At 38.6% G+C, this 26,731-nt stretch overlaps 1 protein-coding gene across 4 annotated transcripts in view; it reads left to right on the top strand.

Annotated features, from left to right (window-relative positions):
* The window catches only part of LOC126915740 (protein groucho-like), a 153,519-nt gene that overhangs the window by 83,581 nt on the left and 43,207 nt on the right, over positions 1-26,731 (top strand). For all 4 annotated transcript variants that reach the window (XM_050720701.1, XM_050720700.1, XM_050720702.1 and 1 more), the window contains one exon: positions 19,869-20,006. In XM_050720701.1, coding sequence (XP_050576658.1) covers positions 19,869-20,006 — 138 coding nt within the window. The remainder of the gene's footprint in view (positions 1-19,868; positions 20,007-26,731) is intronic.

Here is a 26,731-nt window from a genome sequence, read left to right as displayed (position 1 = left end):
AGGGACATGGAGATGGGTAATTAGGTACTCGAGGGTAATCGAGCTCCTCCACTAACCGCCTACGCCGGTGATCTCGACGCCGACGATGCGCACGTCGCTGTTCAACATCTTGTTAACTTTACTCTATGAGAATATACGTCGACGAACCAAAGTGTCAACATAGAGCGGCTTGTCTTGAAAAATCTTGTGTGAATTTAGAAGATGTCATTTTTACTCGGCGCTTTATTTAATCTTCTTTGGATTCCTTGTTGGATATTCTTCGTTTATATAATCGGAGATTTCTTGCTTAATCGTTTTGTAACAAATATTTATTTATATGTTGTTATTTTCTAAATTTTTAAATCCCGTGTAAAGTCACAGAAAGCACTCTTTATTTGATTTTCTACTCATGTTTGTCTAAATTTATTTATATAATCTAAGATAGCTTGATTAGTTTTTTCGCGGAATATATTTATTCGTAAATTACAACTATAATTTTGTCCAGGTAAATCGAATTAGCTGATGTTTACAGTTTCCATCTATTTCTCTTGTTGTATATTACATGTCTTTTGATTGAATTTTACAGTTTATCGTTTACAGTTTTACTGTTTATCAATATTGATATCGCGAACCACCAGATATACTTGTTTAGTTTGTGGCGTAATTTATCAGGTCTATTATACTATGAACAGCGTGAAATATGTTACACGTTTCTGTATACACAACTGTATGACCTATAACATTTCCGGATTAACGGATATAGCATTTACAGAATATGATGTTCCTAAACACGACCATACACGACATAACGTTTTAGAATATAGAGTGTGAAGAAGTTAATTTTATCTTCGAGACTAGGTTACTCTAAGTGATTTCAATTTATTTGTAAAACCATCAAATTGATTTTGCGTTTTTCCAATTAAAATTTCTAAAAACGTACACACGATTAATACTAACATTTATCAGATACGAACATAATTACACGTATCTATTTTATTTTCATTACACCATTTTAAGGTCATGATTAACTAAGTGTACTATATTTTTTGAATTGCAATATTAGAGATCGTTAACTTTAGTGTTAATGTCCATAATTATTTTATGTGTTTTATGCTTATGTATTATAAATTTCCATTGCCGTTTTCACCAATGAACCGTACTTTTTCTACTTTCTTTTTATCTTCGATCAATTGTAAACCTGTTTTTCTACAGAACTAATATCGTAAATTTGTTTCGATCCGTGTAACGTCTTTCATTACAATTGAAAGGTACAAGTACAATAAGAACCCGAAGAAAAACAGGAGATTTTCGTTGCGAGATTCAAGCGCACGATCGACGGTCAGAGTCTCGGGTCGAAGAGGAACATTCCTGAGGATCGATGATTGATGTACGCCCAGCATGAAACTCCTTTTTAGCGTGTAGTAATATCGATACATCCGGTCGACCGTGATTACTCATAGTTGCGCTCGAAAGAATGACCTGTCCCTGTCAATTCGTTGGGTGCTCGCTCTTCTTTATCTTTCGTTACAGTCAGACAAGGCTGAGTGATGTACTCTAGTCTTCGATATCCCAGAGTATCGATATTTTCTCGGCTGTAATTCTTCTATCACAACCGTCTTATCGGTGCTCGTTCCTTTACCTGACGCAACAATAGCGAAATTCAATTCGTTCCATCGAATTTATCGTACGAATAGACACACAATAATTGCGTATCTATTAATCATTAGATCGTTTTCTACGAATCTTTAGAATTTCGTGTATGAAATAAACGTTGTATTTTTGATACCGGTATGAAATTTCCGTATTTTGTTGTTACGTTAACACTGGAAATATCAGATATGTATTTTTTTCAATAGAAATTTTATAGATTCATGGCGGAGTTTTTGTAGAATTCGAACGATTTCTGCTGAAATGTATGGCTAAAAGCTTATTTTTTTTCTTGCATTATGTATTTTTTTCATATATCTTTCATTTCGATCTGCCGTTGAAATTCTGTATTTTAATCGTTGGTAGCTTTAGTGTTAAACTGGTTCCGATAGTTTATAGCAAGCAATAAATATTTACAAAAATTTTAAGCTTTCCAATATTCATGAATGTTGAAACTATTTATTAAGGATTAATAAGTATACACGCTAGGAACTTATTTCAGTGTTTGGAAAGGTTTAACAATTGTTTTATATAGTCAGATGTTTTAAAAAGATAGGGTATGAATTCAAACGTTATAATAAAATTTGACGTTCAATGAATTCGAACGTTACAATTGTTACAATAAACATTAACAATTAGTATTGTAAGAAAATAAAAAAATCAGTAGAAATCGAATTTTAGAGCCCATGGTGTGGTAGAGCGTGGGTAGGGTAGACAAGGACTATCGGTTATCCGATGGTGCTAGTTGATAGGCCCTTGTTCACCCTATTCACATCCCAGAATCATCCTGGTTAAGTGCTCGATCCATCTGACAGTAAACTGGATTGATCGATTAGGTTGAATGTAATTCTGCTAGACTACATTACAAAACCATAGACTTCTTTTTCAATTTTCTTTCTCTGTTCACACATCACCAAGTTCCATGAGTCATTAACGCTTTACGTTTCAAATTACGTTGTACATTTTACTACTAACTATATTTCATAAATTCGATATAAAGACCTGCTCATAATTTACCTATAAATAATGTATCCACTTTTATATACGTTTCTGTTAAATTTCGATATGAACCTTCGATATAATTTAAATTAATTTCTCACCTTACAAAGTAATCAATTCTATATACCGAAAGCAAAAGCAATGAAACGAATTACGTACAATGGCGGATCTAACTCGACGTAGGGCCATAAAAGGGTTCAAGTATTGTGCTAACAGATGCGCCATTTAACCAAAGTTAAGTAACGATGGACACCCGTTGTATCGAGGTACAACGTTAGGGGGCGAGCACTCGACGAATCGAGAAAGAGAAAAGAGAGGAAGGGGATGGAAAGCTCGAGTGCTGTCTCAGCATTCTGACGTTCAAACATCCAAACATCCCGATCTTTGCCGTCTGTCAGGCCCTCTCCCCCATTGGAGCTCGAGTGCCACTTATTCTCCTCCGTGTCGTCTCTTTCTCCATCTCCTTCTCTGATCTTGTAGCAAGTCCACTTTACTTCCCCCTGCTCTTCACCAACTACGTTTCTCTCCCTTTTGCATTGGCAATATTAGAGCGCCTATGTCGCCGACTGATTGCCGATGCTAGTGCAGGTAACAATATCTCGCTTTCTGAATCCTCCGGATTCAGATGTATATACAAAGACACACGAATGGGGAGAGATGGAAACACAGAGAGAAAGAGAGAGACAGAGAGACAGAGAGAGAGAGAGAGGCATGCAGGAGCATTCTCTGCGCAGCGTCCACTCGAAGTCATCCCTCTCCTCAACGAGCAGCCACGATGAACCCGTGAATTGATTGCAGCCTGTTTACCCTCGAACATTCACACATAATGGCCGGTCCTCCTCTCGACGTTGTCGATTACCCTCTGTCTTCAAAGCTTAACCTCTCAGACTGATCTCGAATTGTACGCATGATCAGTCATCGATCCTGCTCGTTTTTTCGATCGAAAATAACCGGAGGCAGGTTCCCCTATCGATGGTCGGGAGAAAAAAAGGGCTTGTATTTGTGGGAAAGCAGCCGGATCCTTCTTTTCTATGAAGTGGAAGAATTTCTTTGGAAAATAGTTATCAAAGGAAAGTCGTTGAACGATTTATTATCGTGCTGGTTCGTGACCAATAGAAAGCTCGATTAATCGAAATATTTATATTTATGTACTATTTGAGATGTAGTAAACAGCTGTATGATTAATTAGCACGTTCTTTTCAATTTGACGTACACCGTAGTTCTTAAGTATTAGAGCATTTGCTCTAAATTACTAGGAAAAATTGAAAAATCACTAGGAAATTATTGAAACGTTCAAGAATTATTATATTTGAAATGTCAAAGTGTAAACAATCCATATATTCGATACTGTAACAACAATCTCTCCTGGTATAGGAAAATTAATTTTTCATTTGTCCACATTTATTTTCAATTTTGAAATTTGTATTATCGTTCTGCGTGTTATTAGGTCGTCCGAAAAATTTCTTTCGTTTTATAAGGAAATAATGGATGCACAACATTTTCCGTTTTATATTATTTTATCGAATTATGTATGATCCATTTTGTTCTATCAAAATAAAGATCGCAACGCTCGACAGAATAGCTTTCATGTTTGTATAAAGATACGTTGTTGTAAAAGACGGGTCTGTAAAAGAAAGTCACTTTTTGGACAACCTAATATTACGATTCATTTGAAACTTTGATTCAGATTAGTTGTTACGTTTCGTATAAAGACAACGGATGCTCGAATTCCTATGAACGAAGGTATACTTGTTTACTTAATCTTTCAATATCTGAGAAATGTTTGCAATAGCTGCTCGTTACCATAGAAGCTCGTTAGCTGAATTATCCGAGGAAAAGGAAACTCACCGCTACGAAAACAATCGTTTTGCAGAAATTCGAGGAAAACGTAGGCGGTGGCGGTTAATACAGGATTGCGTGGGACCAACAATTATTTTGGCCACCACGTCGATCCATTGTCGCGGTTCAGACCGCGTTCGTAACAGTTGTAACTTTTGTCCCGATAACTCGTTTACTAGCACCAGCCTGGCATTATTCGTGGCCGTAGTCGACGTTACGCGAAACGTTGCTCGTGCTGTGCTATATTTTTTTCAGTTCGTTCATTCGCTTGTGTACTCATAGATGTGCATACGTGCATGCGTGAATATCTATACGTGAAGGTATGTGTATGTTTGTTCGTTTATCGGTGGTGTTGCCTGTCGTGCCATCGAGGTGACGCGTAAGGGTGAGTCGTGAAGGGTGCACGGGGGTGCAACGAAAATGTGGCTGGGGAAGCACGTGTGCGTTGCATCGAAAGCGCGAAGCGCATAAAATTCCATCGAGGGGGGTAGGGATATCTGTGTTTTTCCCTCTGTCCACCCTCTGCCACCCCTTTCTCTCTACCCTGTGTTCCGCCGGTACGAGCACCAACCCCTTTCCTCCTTTCTGACGCGGTACAACCAACACCGCGGAAAATTAACCGAATGACAATGGCGAGCTCTAATATTTATACGAGCAATTTTCGGCGCGACTAGCCGCGCTACCTGCATCGCCGCAATTCTCTCCATAAATCGCGAACGCGTATATTCGTCACGCATGACGGCGTTACCAAAACGGCTGCTTTTTTCCCTAGGCCGTGCTTTCTACTTTATTTTGTATTTGTTCGTGTTCCTTTTCTTCTATTTTTTGCCGGTTTGTTTCCTGTCTTTGTTTCGCTTAATCCGCTAACAATGATTATGAAACTTTGTGTCATTCAATTTAGAAATCTGTTCGGGACCAACGTTGCGTTAAAACGCGATTTGCAATGTTTATCGATCAAATTGCATCATGGAATTTCATTTTTTCAATATTGTCTCGTATGAAGGGAAGAAATTCCTATTACAAGTACAATCTGGTAGTACAAAAATAATCTTCCTCTCTTTCTTTTGCCTGTTTCGTTTAATTTATAGACGATGGGGTCGTGAGATCTCGCATGGATCGAGTTCTCAGGTAAAAACTTGATTCTTGAAAAAAAAATAGTAATTTTCTTGATAATTGTTCGTTGAACGAGTAATACCAGCTGGTACCGAGGATACCAAGCTTTTTCATGTAAAATAAGTGTGGGAATTATTCTGCGTTTACATAGAGTATCTCGTTATGCGGTATCAGCGCTTCCTGAATAGATCAATCAGGTTTAATCGAGGTTGATGGAATATCGGACTGATCGGAGAAATTGGAAAGTGAAATTTCTACGCTTAGGACGCTTTTGATGCTTCCATCGTTTCATGTTCTTCGTATTCTCTTCTTTTCTTTTATTCCCCATCCCTTCACGCATTAATCACCCTGTTAACTTTCTATCGGTCGTCGTGTGTGTTCGCCGCGTAACGAGCCAGATAATAGATAAAGCATTAATCATTCGCATCGCCATGCAACCGGTTATTATTCTCCGACGTTACGAAAACTAAAAATAAAGTGATTAGCGAGCTGATTAAATCCAGCTTCCGACACGGGAAACGAACGCGCACAATGAATAATCGGTATCGCACGGATAACGGGCGTGTTTATATCCTGATTTTCCTAAATCCTTCGTAAGAAAGCATTGTATATGAACACGTTCGTGGTTGATGGTTTTACGTAAATCGTAAAGTAGAAGGTTTTTACAATTAATACAAGAATTATACTTTGAAGAGTTGAGTTTCGATTGTCGTGTTATTATCGTGATCGTATTATTATCTTGAATTTACATATTCAAATTCTTGCGATGATTCAACATATGAAGGTGAGCCATTTGTTCCTTGAGAACCGAACGTTAATCGTGTATTTATATAATGAAATTAAGTAATTAATAAAGAGTACAATTGATCAGTTTGAATTGAAATATAGAAGACTCACGTATTGATTATCTGGTTATGTATTAACTATGGAAATACATAGTACCGTATCGGTAACCATTAATCGAATATTAAACATTTTGCGCGATACATGTAAGAAGACGTGGAAAGTCGCGAGTAGAAACATTTATTTTAATGATTTCAGAGGCGTGCCATGTCCGCTGAGCTCTTTTTTCATTTTTACTCTATCGGAAAGCGAGTCAAACAGAATTTCCACATTGTACCAACAATTCATTTGTCCTTTCCGTAACGTGACCGTGTGCTGCCGGCGTAGAAGTTTGCAGCAGAACGAGCATTGGTTACAGAAAGCTAAATTGATTAAACCTAACTTTCGGTGCGGCGGACGAGCACAATGGGCGATGAGTTTTCAGCGGATTCTGTATCCTCCGTTTTATCGTAAACCCGTTGCACAACTGTTCATCCGTGCACACAGCCTTGTTCGCTATTCACTTTATCATTTCGATTCCAATTTAAAATTTCAGCGAAAAAATTGGCCCGCGTGTTTTCGATGTAACGTAACTTTGCGTGTGTAGGACTTTATGTCGAAACTTGCAACGGTAACATTTATGTCGAATAGTTAGTGCTCAGTTGATTGTTTTAAATATTTTTCTGTAATCTACAAATATTAAATCTACTCCAATTGCTGGACCTAAACGCCATGGAAAATCTATGGCATGAATTAGATAGAAAAATGCTAACTACATACTATAAATAGATAGAAAAATGATATTGATATTTCTAGCAGTTTACGTAGAAAATATGTATTAAGCTCCAAATATCGTAAAATGCCCAAGTATTTGTAACGGCACATGAGTTAGACGACATTCAAATCATGTTGTTATTTTGTCTCGGACTATCAAGATCGTTAGGATACACGTAATGTAAGAATAAATAATCTCCGAGCAAAACAATGTCGCCGCTATGTGCAACCATTGAACAAGGATGAATTTGAATTTTCCGACTCTTCCCCGACCAGTATAAATAAGCGGACGCGATCGCAAGGAATGGAGTTACAGTCAGTTGTCGATCAGTTATCACTCGGTTATCAACGAATTATCAGCGATTTAATAAACGAGTCATTAGCGATCTTACTTTGCGATTTATATACTGTACGAGCGTATCAGCGAATATAGTCTGTATACTAATTTATTATTTTAAATATATTCGACGGTTTCAACAACGAGCAATCTCGTCATTAAACATCACTGACCAAACATCACTAGTCTTCTACATATTTTTCAGACATCAAAAGTATAAATTTCCTATTCGCAACTTTAATATTTAAAAAACAACCTGTAAAAAATACATAAACAAATAAGAACATATAGAAATAAGAAAGAAATAAAATATTTTTATTAATTACAATATTTTATATTTACAATCATGATTACAATTATAATTATATTTATTACAATTTAATATAATCTTTTTTAGATTTCATTTTTTTCTTTCTTTTTTTTTAATAATTTTAGTCTTTTTAATAATTATTTTCTTTACCTAAATTACAGAGTGAAATAGTTACAAACATCATAGTGTCCGTATGTTGTAATAGATAGTCGAATGAGATTAGCAGCTTAGAATGTCTATTTTTCGACTTGACTAAACTTGACTTTGTCCCAAATTAACTTCATTTGGCATTGGGAACGTTTCAATTTAACTACAGTCCGAATCGGTCTCGTTTCGATTTGACTATGCATTTAATTAGCCAGGTTTTGATTCAACTACCCTTCAAATTCGCTGCATTTCGATCTCACTACGCCTCGAATTGATTGCATTCCAATTTGACTACGCTCCAAACTGACAATGTTCCAAATCTACTAAACATCGATTTGACTACGCTTTCGTTTGATAACCGCCCAGCTGTACTATACTACACTTCTGCTTAACCACACTTCACCCCCAAACCCTTTTTATTCTGATCATTTACAATTACATTTTAAATCTTCCTCACTGAAACATCGACCATTTTGAGTATTTATTTCGCATTTGTTTCGAAGACAGAATTCAAATTCAATTTTTATTATTGCATCTGATCGCTTCTAGAATTTCGTTTATGCGAACTAATTAACGTTGGTCTATTATCCGATTTACCATCGAGCGTAGCTTTGTAATACATACAAACACGTATTTATATAATGAGTATATTAATATATATATAAACAATTGTATATTTCGATGCAAAATAAATTCTATACATCGAGGAACATCAAAGAAGGAACAGTTGATATTGTAACACCTGAATCCCAATATTCGACCCAATAATTAAAGAAAGAGCTGGGCAGGACAACTATCCAGTGAACCTCTGTTATCCCAACTGCCTGCCTTATTCCCCAATCTGTTCGGATAAACGATATTCTGCTGTACATTCTCCATACAGTGGAACTTCATTTGTCCGCATTTCTCTCAACAGACGATTAATTATTTGTATTATTTTTATTTCACGTAATTGAAGCTGACGTGCGTATAAATGAATTCAAGCAACATGAGGTCAGTAATCAGCTCATAATCGAAGTGTCTGCCACATATATTGTATACCTCACTGCATGATCCCTTTATTCTTTCCCAAACACTAGAAAACCGCGACGTTAACGCGTTCAAATTCTCGGCTACGTTCAGGTTTCGCGACTCGATTAAATTTAACTTTCGCCAGGTCGGACGAAACGTGTAACGGACAATGAGTTTTCACCGGTGCATCGTGCGTCGGGATGCCTTAACGGTCGCGAGACGTCGGTGTGCACACCGACGCGAAAACACGACGCGGTCGCGCGAACGCCTCGTACATCCGGCGCACTCCACAAGCCGCGGAATATTGCAATCACGCGGACGTTAGCCGGGCTTTACAGCGAGTGTAGCCAGTGTATAGGGGCTTACCAGAAACCAGGGAGTTAGCCGAACACGCCGGTTTATTTGCTCGTGTAGCATAATACCGGCAAAGTCCAACGAGCAACTGCTGGTTTACTCGTTAGTGCGAGTAACGGGCCGTTTTACCGGCGCGTGTTCCCAGCTTCTGCCAACTCTCCGCCAGCATATCGAGCTAAACGTGCCGCCGTTCCTCCTGTAAACTTTCCGCTCCCGCTTATAACCCAGCCCTGCTGATCCCCCGCTGTTGCTGACTCTTCAATTAAACATTTCGCAGTGCGTCACGCTGTATCTTCACCCGCGGCCGTGTCGTTCTCGCTCGAAACGTTTTCGTTTCACCCTTTGGCCGACAGTAGCTTCCGAAACACATTAAGTTTCACGGCATTTCAGATTCCCTTTAAGAATCTCCAAGTCTGGATGTTTTTTGGAATGTGGGAAAGTTCGTGGTTTTATCACTCGTTTGAGAGAACTTTTCTACATCAAAGTTGAAAGTATCGAAAATATTTGTACGAGTATTTAGAAAACTAGAGCATTAGGACTTATAGGAATTATTATATTTGCTTCAAGACTGGGAAGAATTGAGCGGTCATTCGAAGAATATCATTCAACCGGAGAGTTTATACGACGAAGAAAGTATATTAAAATTTATCCTTTTTTTTATTATTTAATTTGTAATTTACAATTTGTCCAGCTGGACATTTGGTAAATTTTTCTAACTTAATTGCTAAATAACATGTGGATGGCTACCCCCAGTGGGATACCATCTTCGAGTTTGACTATTTTATTTCTTTAGTGAGGTCAGTATGGTGTTCCCTTTATAGTCTTCTTTCTATAAGAGTTTTGCTCGCTTGTGTAGCCAGCTGGTTTGAATGTGTTACCGTTCTTTCCTTGTATTTTTCTGCGTACCTGCCGATTTCTTCCTTGACCGTTGGTATTTTTAAGTCTACCTATATCCTCGTTTCTGACATTCCATGGGGCATTAACTATTGTTCTCAGTATCTTCCATTGTGGCGACTCTAGTTTATTTATGTAGCTTATTGCTGCTGTCCCCCAGTGGTATTCCGTACGTCCAAATTGGTTAGATTTTTAGTTTATTTTCTATGCTGAGTTTAGAGTGTTGACTAGTTAGCCAGTACATCTGTCTTCTTTTTATCCGTATTTTGTCTGTAATTGATTTAGTCTGTTATTTCCATGTAAGTTGTGTGTCTGAGTGGAATCTTAAGTATTTAACTTGTCTTATTTGTGTTATGTGCATGTCATTCAATTGGATATTTGGTGGTTTCCGTTTTCTTAGTGTAAATGTAATATGGTTGCGTTTACTGAGATTTGCTTTTATTAAAATTTATCCTTGTTAAGGTTTTATCTCGTAATAGAAAAAAAAGAGGAAATGCGTGGATGAATGTATAATAGAAAAATATATTTTAGCAAGTTTAAGTACAATGGCAGTGTTACTTTACGAAAGAGCTTCGAAGCTATGGGTCTATTTATACAATTACGGAAAACTGACCTGTCTGTACCCTGTTTCATCATCTGTGCAAAGCATGTTCCTAGAAAACTATGAGCCTGAGAGGCCCTTAAAATTGATTTAGTGCTAAACAGTACTCAATGGCTTCCAGGACTAAGAAAACTAAACTTTAGAAAAGATGTGGAGTTTTCCTTGAAGTGGAACCCACTTCAACAATCCTACAAAATACGTATAATTCTGTATATAAATATAAAAGATCATAATCTACATTAAATGTTGAATCTTGAAACGAAGAATAGAACGTGGCCTAAGTTGTACGACTTTTGAGTGAGAGTACATAAGTAAAATTAAAAGAATTATGAGCCTGGAAACGCGTTTTAAAAATCATTGAAAGTCGCCGAGGCGGGCTCTGATCGATATACATAATTACCAATTGGTTTAAAGAAAAATCTATTTTCGAATATAGAAGTAAATGCTTGAAAATATTGGAAAATTCTTGAATGATTACGACATACTCCAATAGAGCTTTTCATCACTATTAACTACTACTACGTACCAGAAACGTGATAAGTAAAGTGTTAAAATTAAATTAATGGGCCACGTACTATTTCTGAGCTTAGTTTATGGTACATTGATGTTACAACGAGGAATTCCAACACAAACAGCCATGTACCACCTCAGATTTTGTTATCATCACCTTTGTAGTTACGCCCACGCGTGTTTGCTCCCCGAAAGCAATAACAAACAATGTTTCAACGCAACAGAGTTTGGGTTAGCTGAAGTGAAAAGAACGTGGGCCAAGCAAAACATCGAGTGCGTCACACGTACTATCATCTTGATCCCGTTTGATTATTTGTCCGCGACTAGAACGCACTACTCCTATAATGATTCCAAAGAATACATTTGAAAATCTCATGTATATATCTTACGCGTATTATTATTTTTTTCCTCCGGATATTTGAATTTAAATCTTTTGAAACGAGATGAAATGCACAGTTTGGAACGACGTGGTTGTTTTAACGAAGAAGAAATTTACGCGTGGGATAATGACGCGTCTTTATTCGAGTATCAAGGCGTTTGAAAGTTTCGGGGATAAAAGATCCTATTTATAATCTACACGGTGCTTTCACGTGGGTCGTAATGACGCGCAATTTCAACGCGTGGGAGGTCGTAAAGAACACGCTAGTTACGAGTAAACTGTTTATTGAAGGCAATAACAGAGCACTTTTCGGCGATAAAAAGCTAAGGAAATACGAGGGCAAGGAAAGCCGTGGGTATAAAACAATAAAGCCGTGCAAGAGTTTCGGATTTTATTCTATGATCTGCCAGTGGTTATTCGATACTTATCGTCTTTCCAGCTTTATACTTGATGTATCAACGGTGATATCACATCTTATGTATCGTCTTATTTATGATATTAACCTTTCGCCAATGTATCTTGAGGAATTACAAGTCGTTTGAATTTCTTTCATAGATGTGAATCTTTCTCTTAAAAGATATAAGGTAAATAAGAAATACTGCTGGTGCATTGTAACTAACAAACAAGGTGATTAAATAAAGGAAAAGTATCAAGTAGATACCTACAGTAGAAGCCGATAATTGATAGATTGCGAATGTTCATGGAAAATGTAGCCTCATTAGGTTCAATATGTAAAATCTAAAATATAAAATGTAGTTCATTAAAAAATGCCTTTATTTAATTAATTCACAACATTTTCCAATCCGAAATAAAATCTTCGATAAAATCGTTCAAATCTTGTAACCCTGGTACTGAATCATTTGATTATTGGAATACGAAAATCGACGATAGTTTACACGATAGTAACATAAAAAATATGAAAAAGATTGAAACTCAAAAATTTGTTTCCCTTTTAAAATATTGGAAGTATCCGCAACTGATCGAAGAAATAAAAGGAAGAAACACAGAGTGAAGCTTAAATCCTCTCGTGAAACATAATTATGAAAGGAAATGCAAACCAATAAAGACATTCCAGATTTTCCCCAAACATTCTTCGATATATCTGCCCGAACTTGATCCGCCCTCAAGCGAAAAGGAATCAGCGTAAAGTTGGACGACGTGGGATCGTCTTACCTCTGGAAGCGGGATCATCGAGATTCCTGGATGTTCCCGGTCGGAACGTGGTATGTATTAGATTATCGGCTGTATATCGAGCTTCGAGGCTGGCTGTCGATAGAAAGCGGGAATGGAAGTAGGTGGCGGAAGAGCATTCGGTTCACGTCATCGTTTTACCGGCGAAGAATTTTATCGGCGGCACTTTGTCGCTTTGCATTTTCATGCTGCGAATGTTGCTGCCAGCTTTTAGACGGCTGCCGGTACAGTGTTATACGAGAATGCCTATTTCGCGTGGTTCCGACACACTCGAGCACGCACACGATCATATGAATACAGGTCGACGTGGAAACGCGAGTCGAGTGTAGGCGGCACATCAGGCGAAGTGCAGGCACTTTGCTAAAGCTTCTTGCGGTTTTCGTGATATTACGAGCCACGCCGCCGCCGCCTCCTTGTCTCGGCATGTCCCGACCCCGTGCTATGCGCACCCAGAACCAAAGAGAAGAGAATAACAGTCGATCACAGGCTAAAACCAAGATTCTTACACGCGCTGTTGCATATCTGTATCCCGTGGTGTTTGATGCACTGTTCGTTCAGGGATCATTGATGAAATGGATGGAGTATAGACACGTAGGCAAAGTTGTTTTATAATGTGTAGAAAATATAATCTGTAGGTGCATAATGTGGTTTCGATGTTCGGGGTATGTGTGTGTGTTTGTGTATGTAGAATGGCTTGAGTAAAAGAGAGGGAAATTTGCCAGTGAGTAAAGCGAGGTTCAGAATGAGTTTTTATTCTTTTTTTTTTTTTTTTAAATTACATAATTTTGGTTTGGGAGGAAATTCATTTTGAGAAATTATTAGTTTCTTTAGTGATGTTTTCGGGTTAACGTGTGTTACTTGATTTGTCATAATCGACATTCTAATTCTTAGATATATACATTCTATTCCGTATACATATGTATATTATTCATAACAATTGGGAGATCTCTGATATGAACACATAGTATTTATCATCAATGATACTGTAACCACAATAGACTTTAAGACAATTATTGAAATAAAGGAACAAGTGCAAAGATTTTGTATAAACATAAAAGCGACATGGAATAAATTTTCATTTTTACAAAATAGTAAAACAATTATTTTGTTGTAATTTTGCAATGGTCCAACTATCCGTATAAAAGTACTTCTAACAAAATACGATAAAAGTATCTAATATCCCTAAAATCATTCGCACGATAAAAAAAAAAAAAAAAAAAAGACCAGCCCCTGTTGAAGTAGATTTTTGAAGATGGGGATCCGTTGGCAATTTCTGGATTGAGAGAAGCGTCTTTTGCAACGGAAAAGGGACACGTAGCCGGTCAGGCTGGCAATCTTCTTGGTCCAATTTGGCTCGGTAGGGAAAAATTCATTCCAACCAAGGTTTTCATCTCTCCCGTGTGAAATCCGGGACAATGAGAGCTGTGCTAGCAGCACCAAAACTCTCCCTCGTCCTTCCTTTTGCCCCCTTCTCTATTTCCCCTTTTATTCCTTTCACCCTTTTCTTCGCGCACCTGCTAAAGCATCCGAGCCATTCATTATTTCCTTGGTTACCTCTTCAGCCGGAGAAAACTTCTTGGCAACGCAATTACGTCTTGTACTGTCCTCCCTTAGTCGTGTTGCACTCTCTCTCTCTCTCTCTCTCTCTCACTCTCACCCCCATCTCCCTCGATGGCTCACCCTTTGCACGCAATTTTTCTATTTCTTTTTACCCCGGGATTCTTCTTTTAACTCCGGTGGCTTGATTATGCGCCGTGAAATTGTATCAACGCGCTGGAAATTAACGCGAAGCTTGTTGTCCCCTTGGCTCCCGCGGCTACCGCGCCCATTTAAAAGGCGAATTTTGCACGCGACGAACTTCGAGAATGCAATTTGAAGAAGCTTTTGTGGAACGGTAACGAGCGTTCCCTTTGTTCTCGCCAGCCAACCGATTTTAAATAGAAATAGCCATTGGATAACGGGATAAACGAAAGATTGCTACTTTCCCAGTATTTAACCAAATTTTCCGCAGTCTTTTTTTATTCCTCTCTTTTTTCTTTCTCTCTTTCTTCTTCTTTTTTTTTTGTTGAGTTGTGTGGTTATTGAGAGTAGTTGGTCTCTGAATAACGTTTCCAAAGAAACGGCGAAACGAATGATAACAACGCAAGAGATCACGATAGAAGTGCAAATCGTTCGAGTATTTATCCGTTCTCAGAAAGATTTCTTTTACATAAGGTTCTAGGAAGATCCCGATATCCAATTGTTTTATGAAACTTATCGGCACCGCAGGTTACGAGATTTACATCTGTATAATTAACTAGAACTACCGATAGTTAACACGAAATTATTTTTATCAAAGTCAGTCAAAATGACTGGCCTTTAAAAAATGCGTAATAATAGGATATTTTTATATTAATTGATTTATTACTTTCTTACAGAAGGAATTCCATGTTATGTAGTAGATTTTTGGTGCTATTAATCCATCTGGGGTCCCTAAATGAGGGTTGACACATTTATAAAATTGCAGAACCAGTCGTTTTGACTGCTGCGGTATTTCTAGTGTTGCGATCTAGCGATCGATTCAGAATTTTTCTGATATCTGATATCATCATATCGAATGATAGACAGTAAAAATTTAAAAAACATGTGGGAAGTTATACAAAACGAGGAAACTGGTTAATTGGGGTTCGATAAGCAGATTGCAAGACCCTTTTATACTTTGAGAAGTACCAGCGATTTTGATTGGTGTTGGTATAAGTATGATGATACAAAATTATTTTATACTTGATACAAAATTATTTTCAGTTTGAATACATAAAAAACAAAATAAAATTCATTATATTATTCTTTCAGTTATCGTTGCAAAAGTCATTACATCATTGTGGAAAAAAATATAACATGAAGCAGAAATTTTCAAATGAAATTTTAAAACCAGCCAATTTAACTGGCGTGGTAGCTCTAGTATTAAAAGAGAAGAAACTTGAAAAAATAAAATAAGAAGAAATCCTTGTATCCTAATAGCTATTTTTCATTTTGTTAATTATACAAACGTAAATGTGTTTTCCTTATGCCATTTATTTGTGGTATTTATACCTTTGCTGACGTAGTTGTTCATATAACTATAGTGAAACTAGTGAGAGATGGTACCCGAAAGAGTTAATTTATCACTTTAGCGTATCACGTTCACGAATTATATACGAACGTCTATATCCATCTGAAAGCAGCGAAAATCGCAATATCGTGTTCCTCAGTTCGTGCTTCACCGCTCGGTACAGTTCATTCGCGGATGGCGCGACTCATTCTTCCGTACGTTATAATTAGTGGTCTAATGACTAGCACACAGGGAGGACGACGGGTAATTAAAACAACTCCCCGCCTTGCCTCATTCTCTCCCTCTACCTTGTCCTCCTTCTTTCCGGTCGCTCGCTCGTCAGCTCGCAGGCTCGAGAGAAGGAAACTTGCCAAGAATTTTAGTGGCCGCGATATTTCAATTAGCATCCAGGGCTTGTTTAAGCGGCAGTGAAAACAGCTGCTGTCAGGCCGCGATGCTCGCGTTACTACGAGACGCTCTGACGATGGGTTGAAACAAGAACTAAAAGGAGAGAAAGAGATCCTGGAAGGGCTGGTTGCATTTACCAGATAGATCATATCTGCAGTTTGCATTTACCAGTCGTACGGAGGAGCGTCGTGCACCGTTTTCGTAGGCGGACACCCGGTTGTTTTGCTTCCTGTTGCGCAACGAATAGACTTGTTCCGTTTCCGCGATGCTTCCTCTCGTTTACACGCACGCTCCGTCTTTGCGAACGCGCGAAAAGCACGGCGCACAGGCGCCGTTTAATGGGTCGCCACCGTCGAGACGCCTCTTTTGCAACCCCTCGCTGGTAATTGGGGTGGTGAAGAACCAAGTGGCATGAATTTCTGAGAGCGCATGGGGAGTCTTCAAGGTTTTTAATTTATTTTGTTTCAGTTTTTTCTCGTACTGTGTACAATCTGATTTGGATTTGTTTGCACTCACGATCAGAATTCTGATACGCAATGATTAAGAATTTAAACGAATTTAAAAATTTAACGTAATGAAACTTAGTGACTTATGTTCACACCTAGGTTTTTTCTATCTTTCCAGGCGTTTTAAATTTGTAAAAAGTATGAGAGATACGAATAAGATATACGTAAGAGTGCAATATCGTTTTTATTTCGCTCGAAATTTTCGATGCTCTGGCTTTCTTTCGTGATACTCTAGCGGAAGTTCTACTTTCTTAAATTCTTTATAGAACATAGTAGATGATATCGAATTTTTTGTAGCATCGGATATGAAACCGAATCAATATAGAAGGAACACGCGATACGAAGTTCCTTTGTGTTGCCGATTATAATTTTGCTCTGTTACATTATAACGATGTCTTGATTCATAAAATTTTCTTACGTTGTGCGCGTACGATATCATTAACTTGCGTCTTTGACTCAAAGGAATTACATTCTTGCAATTATTTCGTGTCTGCCTTCTATCAATTCGATCACGAATCTGCATCAGCTAATTATACGTTTCATCTGTAAGCAAGTTTTATCGTTTGTATCATATAATCTTGACATTTCGAACTTCAAAGAAAGATCATATGTTAGGCGGAGATTGATCGGTCCGTTCGAAGAAGTCTCTGTTAAATCCTATGAATCGTAAAGCTCGTTTAACTTCCGCGCTCTACAATTAACGGAGCATCTTCGCGCAACTCGGTCGGTAAAATCGATGATTTGTCGCATCGTTAACACAAATGAACCCCGGTGATTTCGCTAGCAGCACCGCTGGGAAGTGGGCGGCGCGTTCAATTATACATTAATCGAATTATTATTCCCAATTACGCGGCGGCTTCATTAAAGTTGAAACCGATTAAAATTCGAGTACGCTGAAACGCGACCCTAGCGTGCAAAATTCAGAATATTCGACGCTAGAGGGACAACAGAAACGAGACATGCAGATACAATATTAGATGAAGTGAAATGAACAGTGATAAATAACAGGCTGTAACATCGCAGTAGTAAATAAGGTGGAAAATAACGATGGGAAATAATTCCGTAAATAATTATGCAGGAACAGATACGTTTATATATCAGTAATTATCGTTACCAGATAGATAATCGGATTTTTCAGTCTGCAAGAATTTATAACAAGCAGATGCAATATTTGAAAATAGATTTTTCGATTGAAAGCTTTCCCAGAATTATTTATGTGTTTATATAAAACGTGCTTGAAATTTTTCAGTAATTTTTATCAATATCATATGAAGAGAAAGAAAAAAAAAGTTATATTTCAATATTTCCTATCATTTACAGATTGTTCCACTCTCTTCGTAATTTTAAAAATCTCAGTTCATAATATTAATACGCCGAAAAATATTAAAATATTACTTGTTTTAATAGTTTTTTACAGAACGTAAGTATTGTTCGTGTCATTTCCTTCCGACGAGTAAAATTATGGAAGTAATTTATTTGATTCTCGAGAATTTAGTGTTAATCGTGTACTTACCTAATGAAATTAAAATATTGATAAAATGTTGGATCAGTTTGACTCTTAAAAGGCTCGTATATAACAAAGCTTTAAACACGGTAATCGAATATTCCAATATTCATAAACCAGAAAATACACCAAGGCTCCTTTCCACATCCGAGTAACCACATTCTTCCAATATTCACAACCAGAATATGCAGAACGTTCACAAAAGAACAATATATTATGGCAAAGAGAATCTACAACCGCTGGTTGCTGTTTTGATCGTATGAAATAAGGTAAAGGCTGGCTTCACGCACCCTTACGAGGAAAACGAGTACAGTACAAATGGAGGTGTGCCATAACCGGCCAAGGGTGTTTACGACACCCTCCGGTCAGAACAGACTGACGGGGATTAAATTAAATCCACGCTGAATCGGCGGTAGCGTGGCCTCTCTCTCTCTTTCTTTCTTTCTCTCCCTTCTCGGCTCAATTTTCGTCTCGACCGATGCCAACGGGCATTACCTGTATCTGCCATCACTTTGGCCGGAAATTAAGGTCGCCCGGTGAGCTAGAGAAGTCACGTGTCGCGGCAGTCCACCGGAAAACCGTCAAGTGTTCCGGACAACTGAGGAACCACTTGGTTCATCATTGTTAATTCGTTTAGATACGCCCGATGCATTTAATTATATCAGTGTCAGTATATCTTGGAAGGTGAATTACGTATTAATTGATAATAAGAACAGTTTGTACAATGTATATTTTTTGTATTATGTAATTTTTACGTAATTTTCAATCATATCTTCTTTGATCCTGCGTCCAAATTACAAACTTTTTCTTTCAAATTACAAGCAACATTTTAATATCGTAATATTGTCAGAATATCTTGAAAATTATGGAGGGAGTGGAACAATATGTCAGCTTGGCAACCAAGTGAAAGTAGTAGATTAGAGAGAATGTAAGAAAGTGTAGGGAATTTTAAAATTGAAAAATAAAGAAACAATTCTACAGAAATCTGCATACGTTGAATCTAACTTAGCATTAAATCTATTAACAAACAAGAGTTAGATAAAGGTTTTTAACAGCCTATTTAATGCCCCGGTCTATAAATTCTCGCCGAATACATGCTATCACGCGAATTCGAGATAATAGCAGTCAATTACCCATACGCATATCGCGAGATTGACGCGAGAACCACGATATAAATCACAGGTCGACGATTCGGTCGAGCTAAACGATCAATCGAGAAAGCGAGTGGACTCAATAAAACTCGAATTAAGTAATGTACACGCGTTCGATACGACTGGTGTCACGCTCGATGATTGATACCGTTGGAATAACCGCGCGAGGAGAAAGGCAAAGAGAGGTGAGCGTGGGTGAATCATAGAGAGCGAGGGAAAAGGACAATCGTTATCCGAGCTCAATTACGGCGAACATGGTTCGTCGATCAACCGTAAAACGATTTACCCTTTAATAAGGATCGTTTCTCCTTTCTATTTTCAGACAGAGATAGCGAAGAGGTTAAACGCCATAATTGCTCAGATCCTGCCGTTTCTCTCCCAGGAACACCAACAACAAGTCGCTACTGCTGTTGACAGAGCCAAACAAGTGACCATGACCGAACTCAACGCCATTATCGGGGTGAGTGCACGCCAATGGAAGATAAATTACCCGCTCGTGATACACGGCCGTGTGTATCACGACACACGGTTACACGCGTACACGATGTATACGTTCGTAAGTTTACTCGGTCACATGAAAATTTCGGGCAACATGAAATTTCGAATGGGTGAATGTAGCGAGCCAAGTGTTATTGCTCAGAATTGATATCCAAATTGGTAACTTGTTTTGCCGTTGTGAGAAGAAATTTTTTTTTTTTTTTTTTAATTTAGTAGGATTTACATATTTATAAAGTTGTTTTATATGTTTTCATAGAATCTGTACGTTAGTATATTTTTTATGAAGCGAATAAATATTTAATTTCATTGAACGTGCTTGTCACACATTGAAATCATACTATGTGCTAGTCAAATCTTAAATCACAAGCTACGAGTTATCGATATGAATAAATATCATTATAAATTCACATGGTTCGGTAACAACAAGTCATATGAAAGTTTGCAGGTAAATTTTATAAATTTATATGACTTTAAAAATCGCAAAAAAGAAGGATTTATAACGTGTTGATGTTATTTATTAAATTAGCTATTGCTATTCTATATTATGTATTAAATTATCGTGCAATATTAGAAAGAAATTATCGCTACTCGGGTATTTTATACAACGTTTAAATTTTTAATTTATTCAACGATATTTAAATAACCGTACAGATCGCTTTTATGTGATACTAGTTCTGATATAAATTCTAACCGAATTAGACGTTTATGAATATGTAACAAAATGAAGCGATAATGGCAAGCGATTAATACAAACCATAAATTAGGATCGGTTATATTTAGCTTATTATCGTACATTATAATTGTGGATGAAAGAGAAATACACCGCAACATATGAAAATACAAGTGTAGCTGTACGGTATGCTCATCATTTCCCTGTTTCCCAATTCGCTGCGATTAAACAGTATCGTGCGTATACATTTATACATCGTGTGACGTGATATTTGTATTTACCGCCAAATCTATCCAACGACGCTTCCAATAGCAACGTCGAATCCGCAAATTAATTATTAAACGTGGCCGATGACACGAAAAACAAACACGCTGGCGAACAATCGAAGTTTCTCACGAGCGATCGAAATTGAAGGGATTTCATTGTTTCTCTAATGAAAAATCAATTTCTGTTTAAAACAAAACCGCTCCTCTCGAATCGATCTGGCCGTCGAAAATGATTTGTGAACACGGGGGAAAATTGTTTTTTTTGTTCCTCATTTTTTGTCTCCTTTTTCCTTTCTGTCATTTTTTTTTTCTTTTTTTCTTTTTTATAGCAGGATCGGTTGTTATTTTCATTGCGCGGAGTTATCGAAACGACGGATAGATAAATTTCTAAATTGAAAACGATTGCGAAGCGATAGGAAGGGACACCGGGTGCAAAACGATCGCACCGTGAAATTCGTTACGAATCGGGGAAATTTGTTGCGAACGAAACGAATAAAGTTATTCGTCGCAATTACGCGTTTTATTAGTCAACGATTGTCGTATCGTTGTTATTCGTTGTCGGTGTCAAACTCTAGTTTATAGCCAGCAAGATTTTACGTTGTTATATGAGATACGAGTTGTTCGACACTTTATGGGCTTTCAGTTTTAGCAAACCTTCATGAATATCGAATAACGTTTGATTCATATTTCGGTCATCAGAGTACTTATTTTATGAAACATTTGACACTCTATCTATTTGTCTGTATATCGTATTTCGCGTGTTGGCGTACAAAGCGTTTCTAATTTTAATATTCAATTTTCAATATTTACGACCACGAGCATTAGCAGATCAATATAAAAGCAATTACGTTCTCCATAATATGCGACTGAAATATCTCTATAATACAGGTCGTATATTTAGCGGACTAATTTTATGCGTTTAAATTTTTCAATGGAATCTACGATATGTGAGACATTGAGAATACAAAGCTAGATTTTTTTTGTAAATATGTAGAACTTACGGCATTTATTTTTTTTCCGATAAACCGCATTGATCATACAAAGTCTAAGGGATTCGTTCTTTTCAAATCAAATCCAGATAGCAATAAAATGAATTGTTGCACCGAGTGTTTCTACTTTGTATTCATTTGAAACAACAAATTATTTCGACTCTAAGAATCAACGTACTTCTACTCTCGATAAAAGATTTAAATATGCAAAAATGTACAGATTGCACATAATGTATATAAATATACGAGGTATTTAGCTGTTTGAATATTTAGAGGATGCAACGAATTTCTATTCAACTTTCGTTTCTTTAGTCGATTGATAAAAATCTGAATTTGCATAAACATCCGTAGTTTGCTCATATTAAACAACGAGTCAGTAAGAAAAATCTGCCAGATAATACGATTTATCTACATCGTGTCTTATCGTTGTTGTGAACATCGCAAAAGGTCACAGGAATCGGCCAGAGAACGCAATTAATTTCTTCCAAAGCCAAACAGGGAAGAAGCCCCAACGGTGCGCACGATCATCGAGGTGGACGGACCTCGAGGAAAAGTTCAATCCGCCACGATGGGGTGAGGGTGGAAGAGCTGGTTCGGCCGCAAATCCCCTTGGAGGAAAATTTACGCGAACTCGTTCGCGGGCGTATCGGCGTGTAGAATGGTCGGTGAATACACGGGTCGGGTCTGATTCGCGTTCAGTCCGGCGTGAAACGCATTCGCGGCGAATGAGAATCCCTGGTCGGTGGTAGGAGGAAGCCGATGCACGCCCGAGGAATCCGAAAGCGGACGGATGGATACGATCCTGGCGAATCCCGAATCCCGAATCCTCCTCAATATTGCTCGAGCACTCAATTTCCTCCCTATTAAGCCGCCGGCTTCTCTGCCGGCGTTCTCTCCCCTACTCTCTCTCATCCTGAGTCTCTCGGTTCTACTCGCCTTGGATCGCGCGCGCTCATCCACCCCGCCACTCTGATCTGCAACCCCATTCCTCGAACTCTGCAACCCCTGCTCCTCTTTCGTTCTCTCTCCCTTTCTCTCTCTCTCTCTCTCTCTTTCTCCTCTATACACTCCACCTTCCTTCCCTTCGCCCCTCGAATCTTATCCAGAGTCTTCCTGCCCGGTTTCCAGGCCGGATAGGTTATAGTGTTACGGCGCACGAGCACCGACTAATCAGCATTCCTGCTACCCAACTGCCTTCGAAACCTCCCTCCATCCCTCGGCCAACCCCTCGATTTTCTCTCGTCGATCCTCTCCTCTCGCTGCCTCGACTCTCTCAACTCTCCGACCATAGAAACTTGCACGGATCCGCGGCGTTGTCGGGCTACGTGCGGCAAATCCTTAGCAGAATCCCCGGATTCCGCGCGCTTTAAATCGCTTCCCCCTTCTTGCCTCCCTATCTTTCTTGTCTTTACTTCGTGTCTTTCTCGGTTGTTCTTGTTGCTACCGATTCTTCTCAAAGTAGTTGTCCTTGTTTTTCCTTGCGTCGTTTTTTTGCATCGGCTTGTTTCTCGTCCCACGACGCTGTCTCCAATCCTGCAGGTTGTTACGGCATCGAAGGAAAAACGCAGCAACGCCTCGCGGAATTCGCTCGCGTGCGTGCACCGTCTAGCGCCGACAATCGTGAAAAGAGTCGTGAAATTTCCTCTTGTGAACCGTATTTTCTGGAGTATAAGAAAGATTGGTTTTTGCGAGGATTAATCTGTTGCAAACATTGGGGTGTATTTTTTTTTTTTTTTTTTAAATGGGTACTTAAGCGTCACGATATTATTTAAACGTAAAATTATCATCTTTTCTGTGAAAAATTTGTAATTTGTTCTCTTTAGAAATAATAATTAAAAAGTGACTGTAAAGTAACCTAATCTATAACCTAGTCGATACGGATAATTCCTTGTTTTAATTTTCTGATATAATATTCGTCTTAGAACAAATTACGCTATATACGTCGAAAACGAAATGTAATCATCATTTATCAATACGTACTTTTACAATTGTCATAGTTCCAGCAAGTAAGGCCCCTATCTGTCTTCTTACAATTCTCTATACCTCTTATCAGAAGCAAAATGTAACCAGCTGTTGATCTATCCACGCTCTCGTCCACTATCTCAACAACGTATTTGCACCTGAAAACCATCGTTATCGACTTATCACGCGTCTCAACGCCAATTACCGATCATGAGACTATTTCCAATTATCAATTACGATACACACTATCTTCGATCGTTGTTGTAAAATAAAACACCATCGATACCTGCGTAACTGCGCAAAGGCCGCTTTAAAATCGATTAGCACCGTAAGAAAATCGTCTGTTTATAAAGTTACGAGGCACGGACAATGTTGCTGACGTTCATAATATCGTAGCATAGGAACGGCCGAAGATGCTTTTCAGGCGTCAACGATGTGTGATATAGAAGAAGGTTAAGACGATCTCGTCGGATCTTTTAGCGGCACTATCTTCACGGCTGGTTGAGTCAGCAAGCATCGCGGCGACACCGGTGAAAACTGCTGAGAACAAGCCTGCGACGCCGCCGGTGGATACAGGTGGCGTAAGAAGGCTCGCGCGAAGATGAAGGGGTTCGTAATGACTTCCTCTTTGCCGCCACTCACAAAAGAAGACCCTCCGCGTTCGGAGCGTAAAAATTTCAGATTGAAATAACTCCCGCTTTGCCGGCTTAACTCTTCCCCAGAGGTAAATTGCCTGCGGGGTGAAAGTAGTGGTAAATGGTCAATAATTTTTCGTTTAACTCCTCGCGAGTAGAATTTCTTCTCTCTCTTGTTTCTTTTTCTTTTACTAGAATGTGTTTTTTCTCTTATGCCGTAAAAGGGTAAAGGTTGATTAAAGTTTCGAAGACGGGATACTGTATTATTTATAGAATATATTTGCTCTTTTTGCAAGGAGTCTTGTATTTGCGAGTAGTGTGAAAAGTGATTTTTCCATTATAAAGATCTTTCTACCGGTGATTGTAGAAAGTAAATAATGTATAATAGAAAAATATGATAAATCTATTTTTTTTTTTTTTTTATCTTCTGACCATTATATCACTTGCTGGCTAAGAAGGAGTATTTTAATACGAACTAGTTGAACAAAGTAAGAGTGAATTCAAAGATATGAACTTCCTGAAAATAGATGACGAATCTATAATGTTTTCTTCTTACACAGTGTTCGAGTCGATATCGGAAACATATATTTAATTGCAAGATTAAACGAGAAGATAATCTTAAATTGATTAATAATGTAAGGAGACTCTCTCGGAAATTTGATTTATCATGTATTTCATCCATAGACTTCGCATAAAAAGCTGGTAAAAATCGATATTCTATCAACGTTTACAAGCATTATCCTTTACCTAATAACGACTCTAACTAATTAAACACGTGATCCTCGTAATATCTAAAATATCCAGCACCCGCAAAACCAAACTGCGTCTCCTCTGCCGATACCTAAAATACATATTCAAAATTCCAAACATCTCTCACACTCCGTACATTCACTCGACTCGCTAGGAAGTTACAAACGAGCCATCGGCCACAAAAGGGGATGGGGCGAGATACATTCAGCTGGTCGGAGTAAAGTTCGTCGTAATCATTAGCGGAATCCCGCCACAAATACGGAAATGATCTTCTCAACGTGAATGGGCCAGAACGCCTGCGATGCCGCGAATACTGGCACGACAGCCTGAGGTCAGGATTATTATCGTTACCGGTGATGGGAAGCTCGGGACGTTTCTTAGGGGTTCTACAGAAAACCCTCCCCTGAATCCTCGGGAAATCGTTTGCTCCGACGTCTTCTTCTTCCTCGGCCGAACCTTTCTCCCTCTCTCTCTAACAGCGTTTCATTCCCATTTCATTCTCCCTGTTTGTGTGTTTTGTGGGTGGCTCAGACAGTCGCTCGACGCGAGGTTATTATATCGTTAAACCATTTAATTATCTCGGCAAACTGCTCTCCAGGAATATTCGGCCCGTCCTTAACGAGTGTACCATAGTTTGCAGAGGGTGGTGCACTTTCCGCTGCAACCCCTTATCGTCCTCTCCACCGCCGAGAAACTCCTTCCTTCCTCTCCTTTTCTATCCTTTGCGTCTCTTCTTCGTTTCCACCTTCTTCCGCTTCTTTGACGTCTTCCTCTCTCTCTCTCTCTCTCTCTCTCTTACTCTGTCTCTCTCTTTCCACCGTTCTTGGTAGTCGTCTTTATTCCAGCAACGCGATCTGCCAAGCGTTAAAACGCTCCGCTGCCGTGGCGCGACTCTACAATTTGTCTGGCAGCTGAAACTCGACCGACATAGCCAACTAACGAGGAAACTAGCAGGCGCGAGGGAGTACGTTTATGGTTTCGTCGAAACTTTTCTCGTTCCTTTTACCTCTCTCTCTCTCTCTCTCTTTCTTTCCTTCTCTAGCTTTTCGTTCCTCGTCCTGCTCGTTGGGAAGGCTACATAAGTCCCGCCACTTGTTTCGTACTTTCGGATTTACCACGACTGCCGCTGCGGGAGGCAGAGGAACCGAGGGTTATTTAAACGCGACCCCGTGGAAGTTTGCCCCCGTGATTTGTATGCTCTGCCCGGTGGAAAGTTGTGTCCCGCGTAACGAATGCCGAACAGGGGAGCTCCTGCACGGAATAAGCGAAGAGAATTAAATTACGATCGATGACTACGCGTTTTTTTCTTGCTTCTTCTCCTTCTTTATTCGTTTTCCCTTGGCATACGCATACACGATCGAAGGGTGAAAACGTTTACATCGATTCGCTCGCACGGTGGACGGAAATATGGTGGA

Source organism: Bombus affinis, chromosome 4, assembly GCF_024516045.1.
Source record: "Bombus affinis isolate iyBomAffi1 chromosome 4, iyBomAffi1.2, whole genome shotgun sequence".
NCBI classification, from domain to species: domain Eukaryota; kingdom Metazoa; phylum Arthropoda; class Insecta; order Hymenoptera; family Apidae; genus Bombus; species Bombus affinis.
Note: the sequence above shows the minus strand (reverse complement) of the source record. Positions and strands in the feature narration are given on the sequence as shown.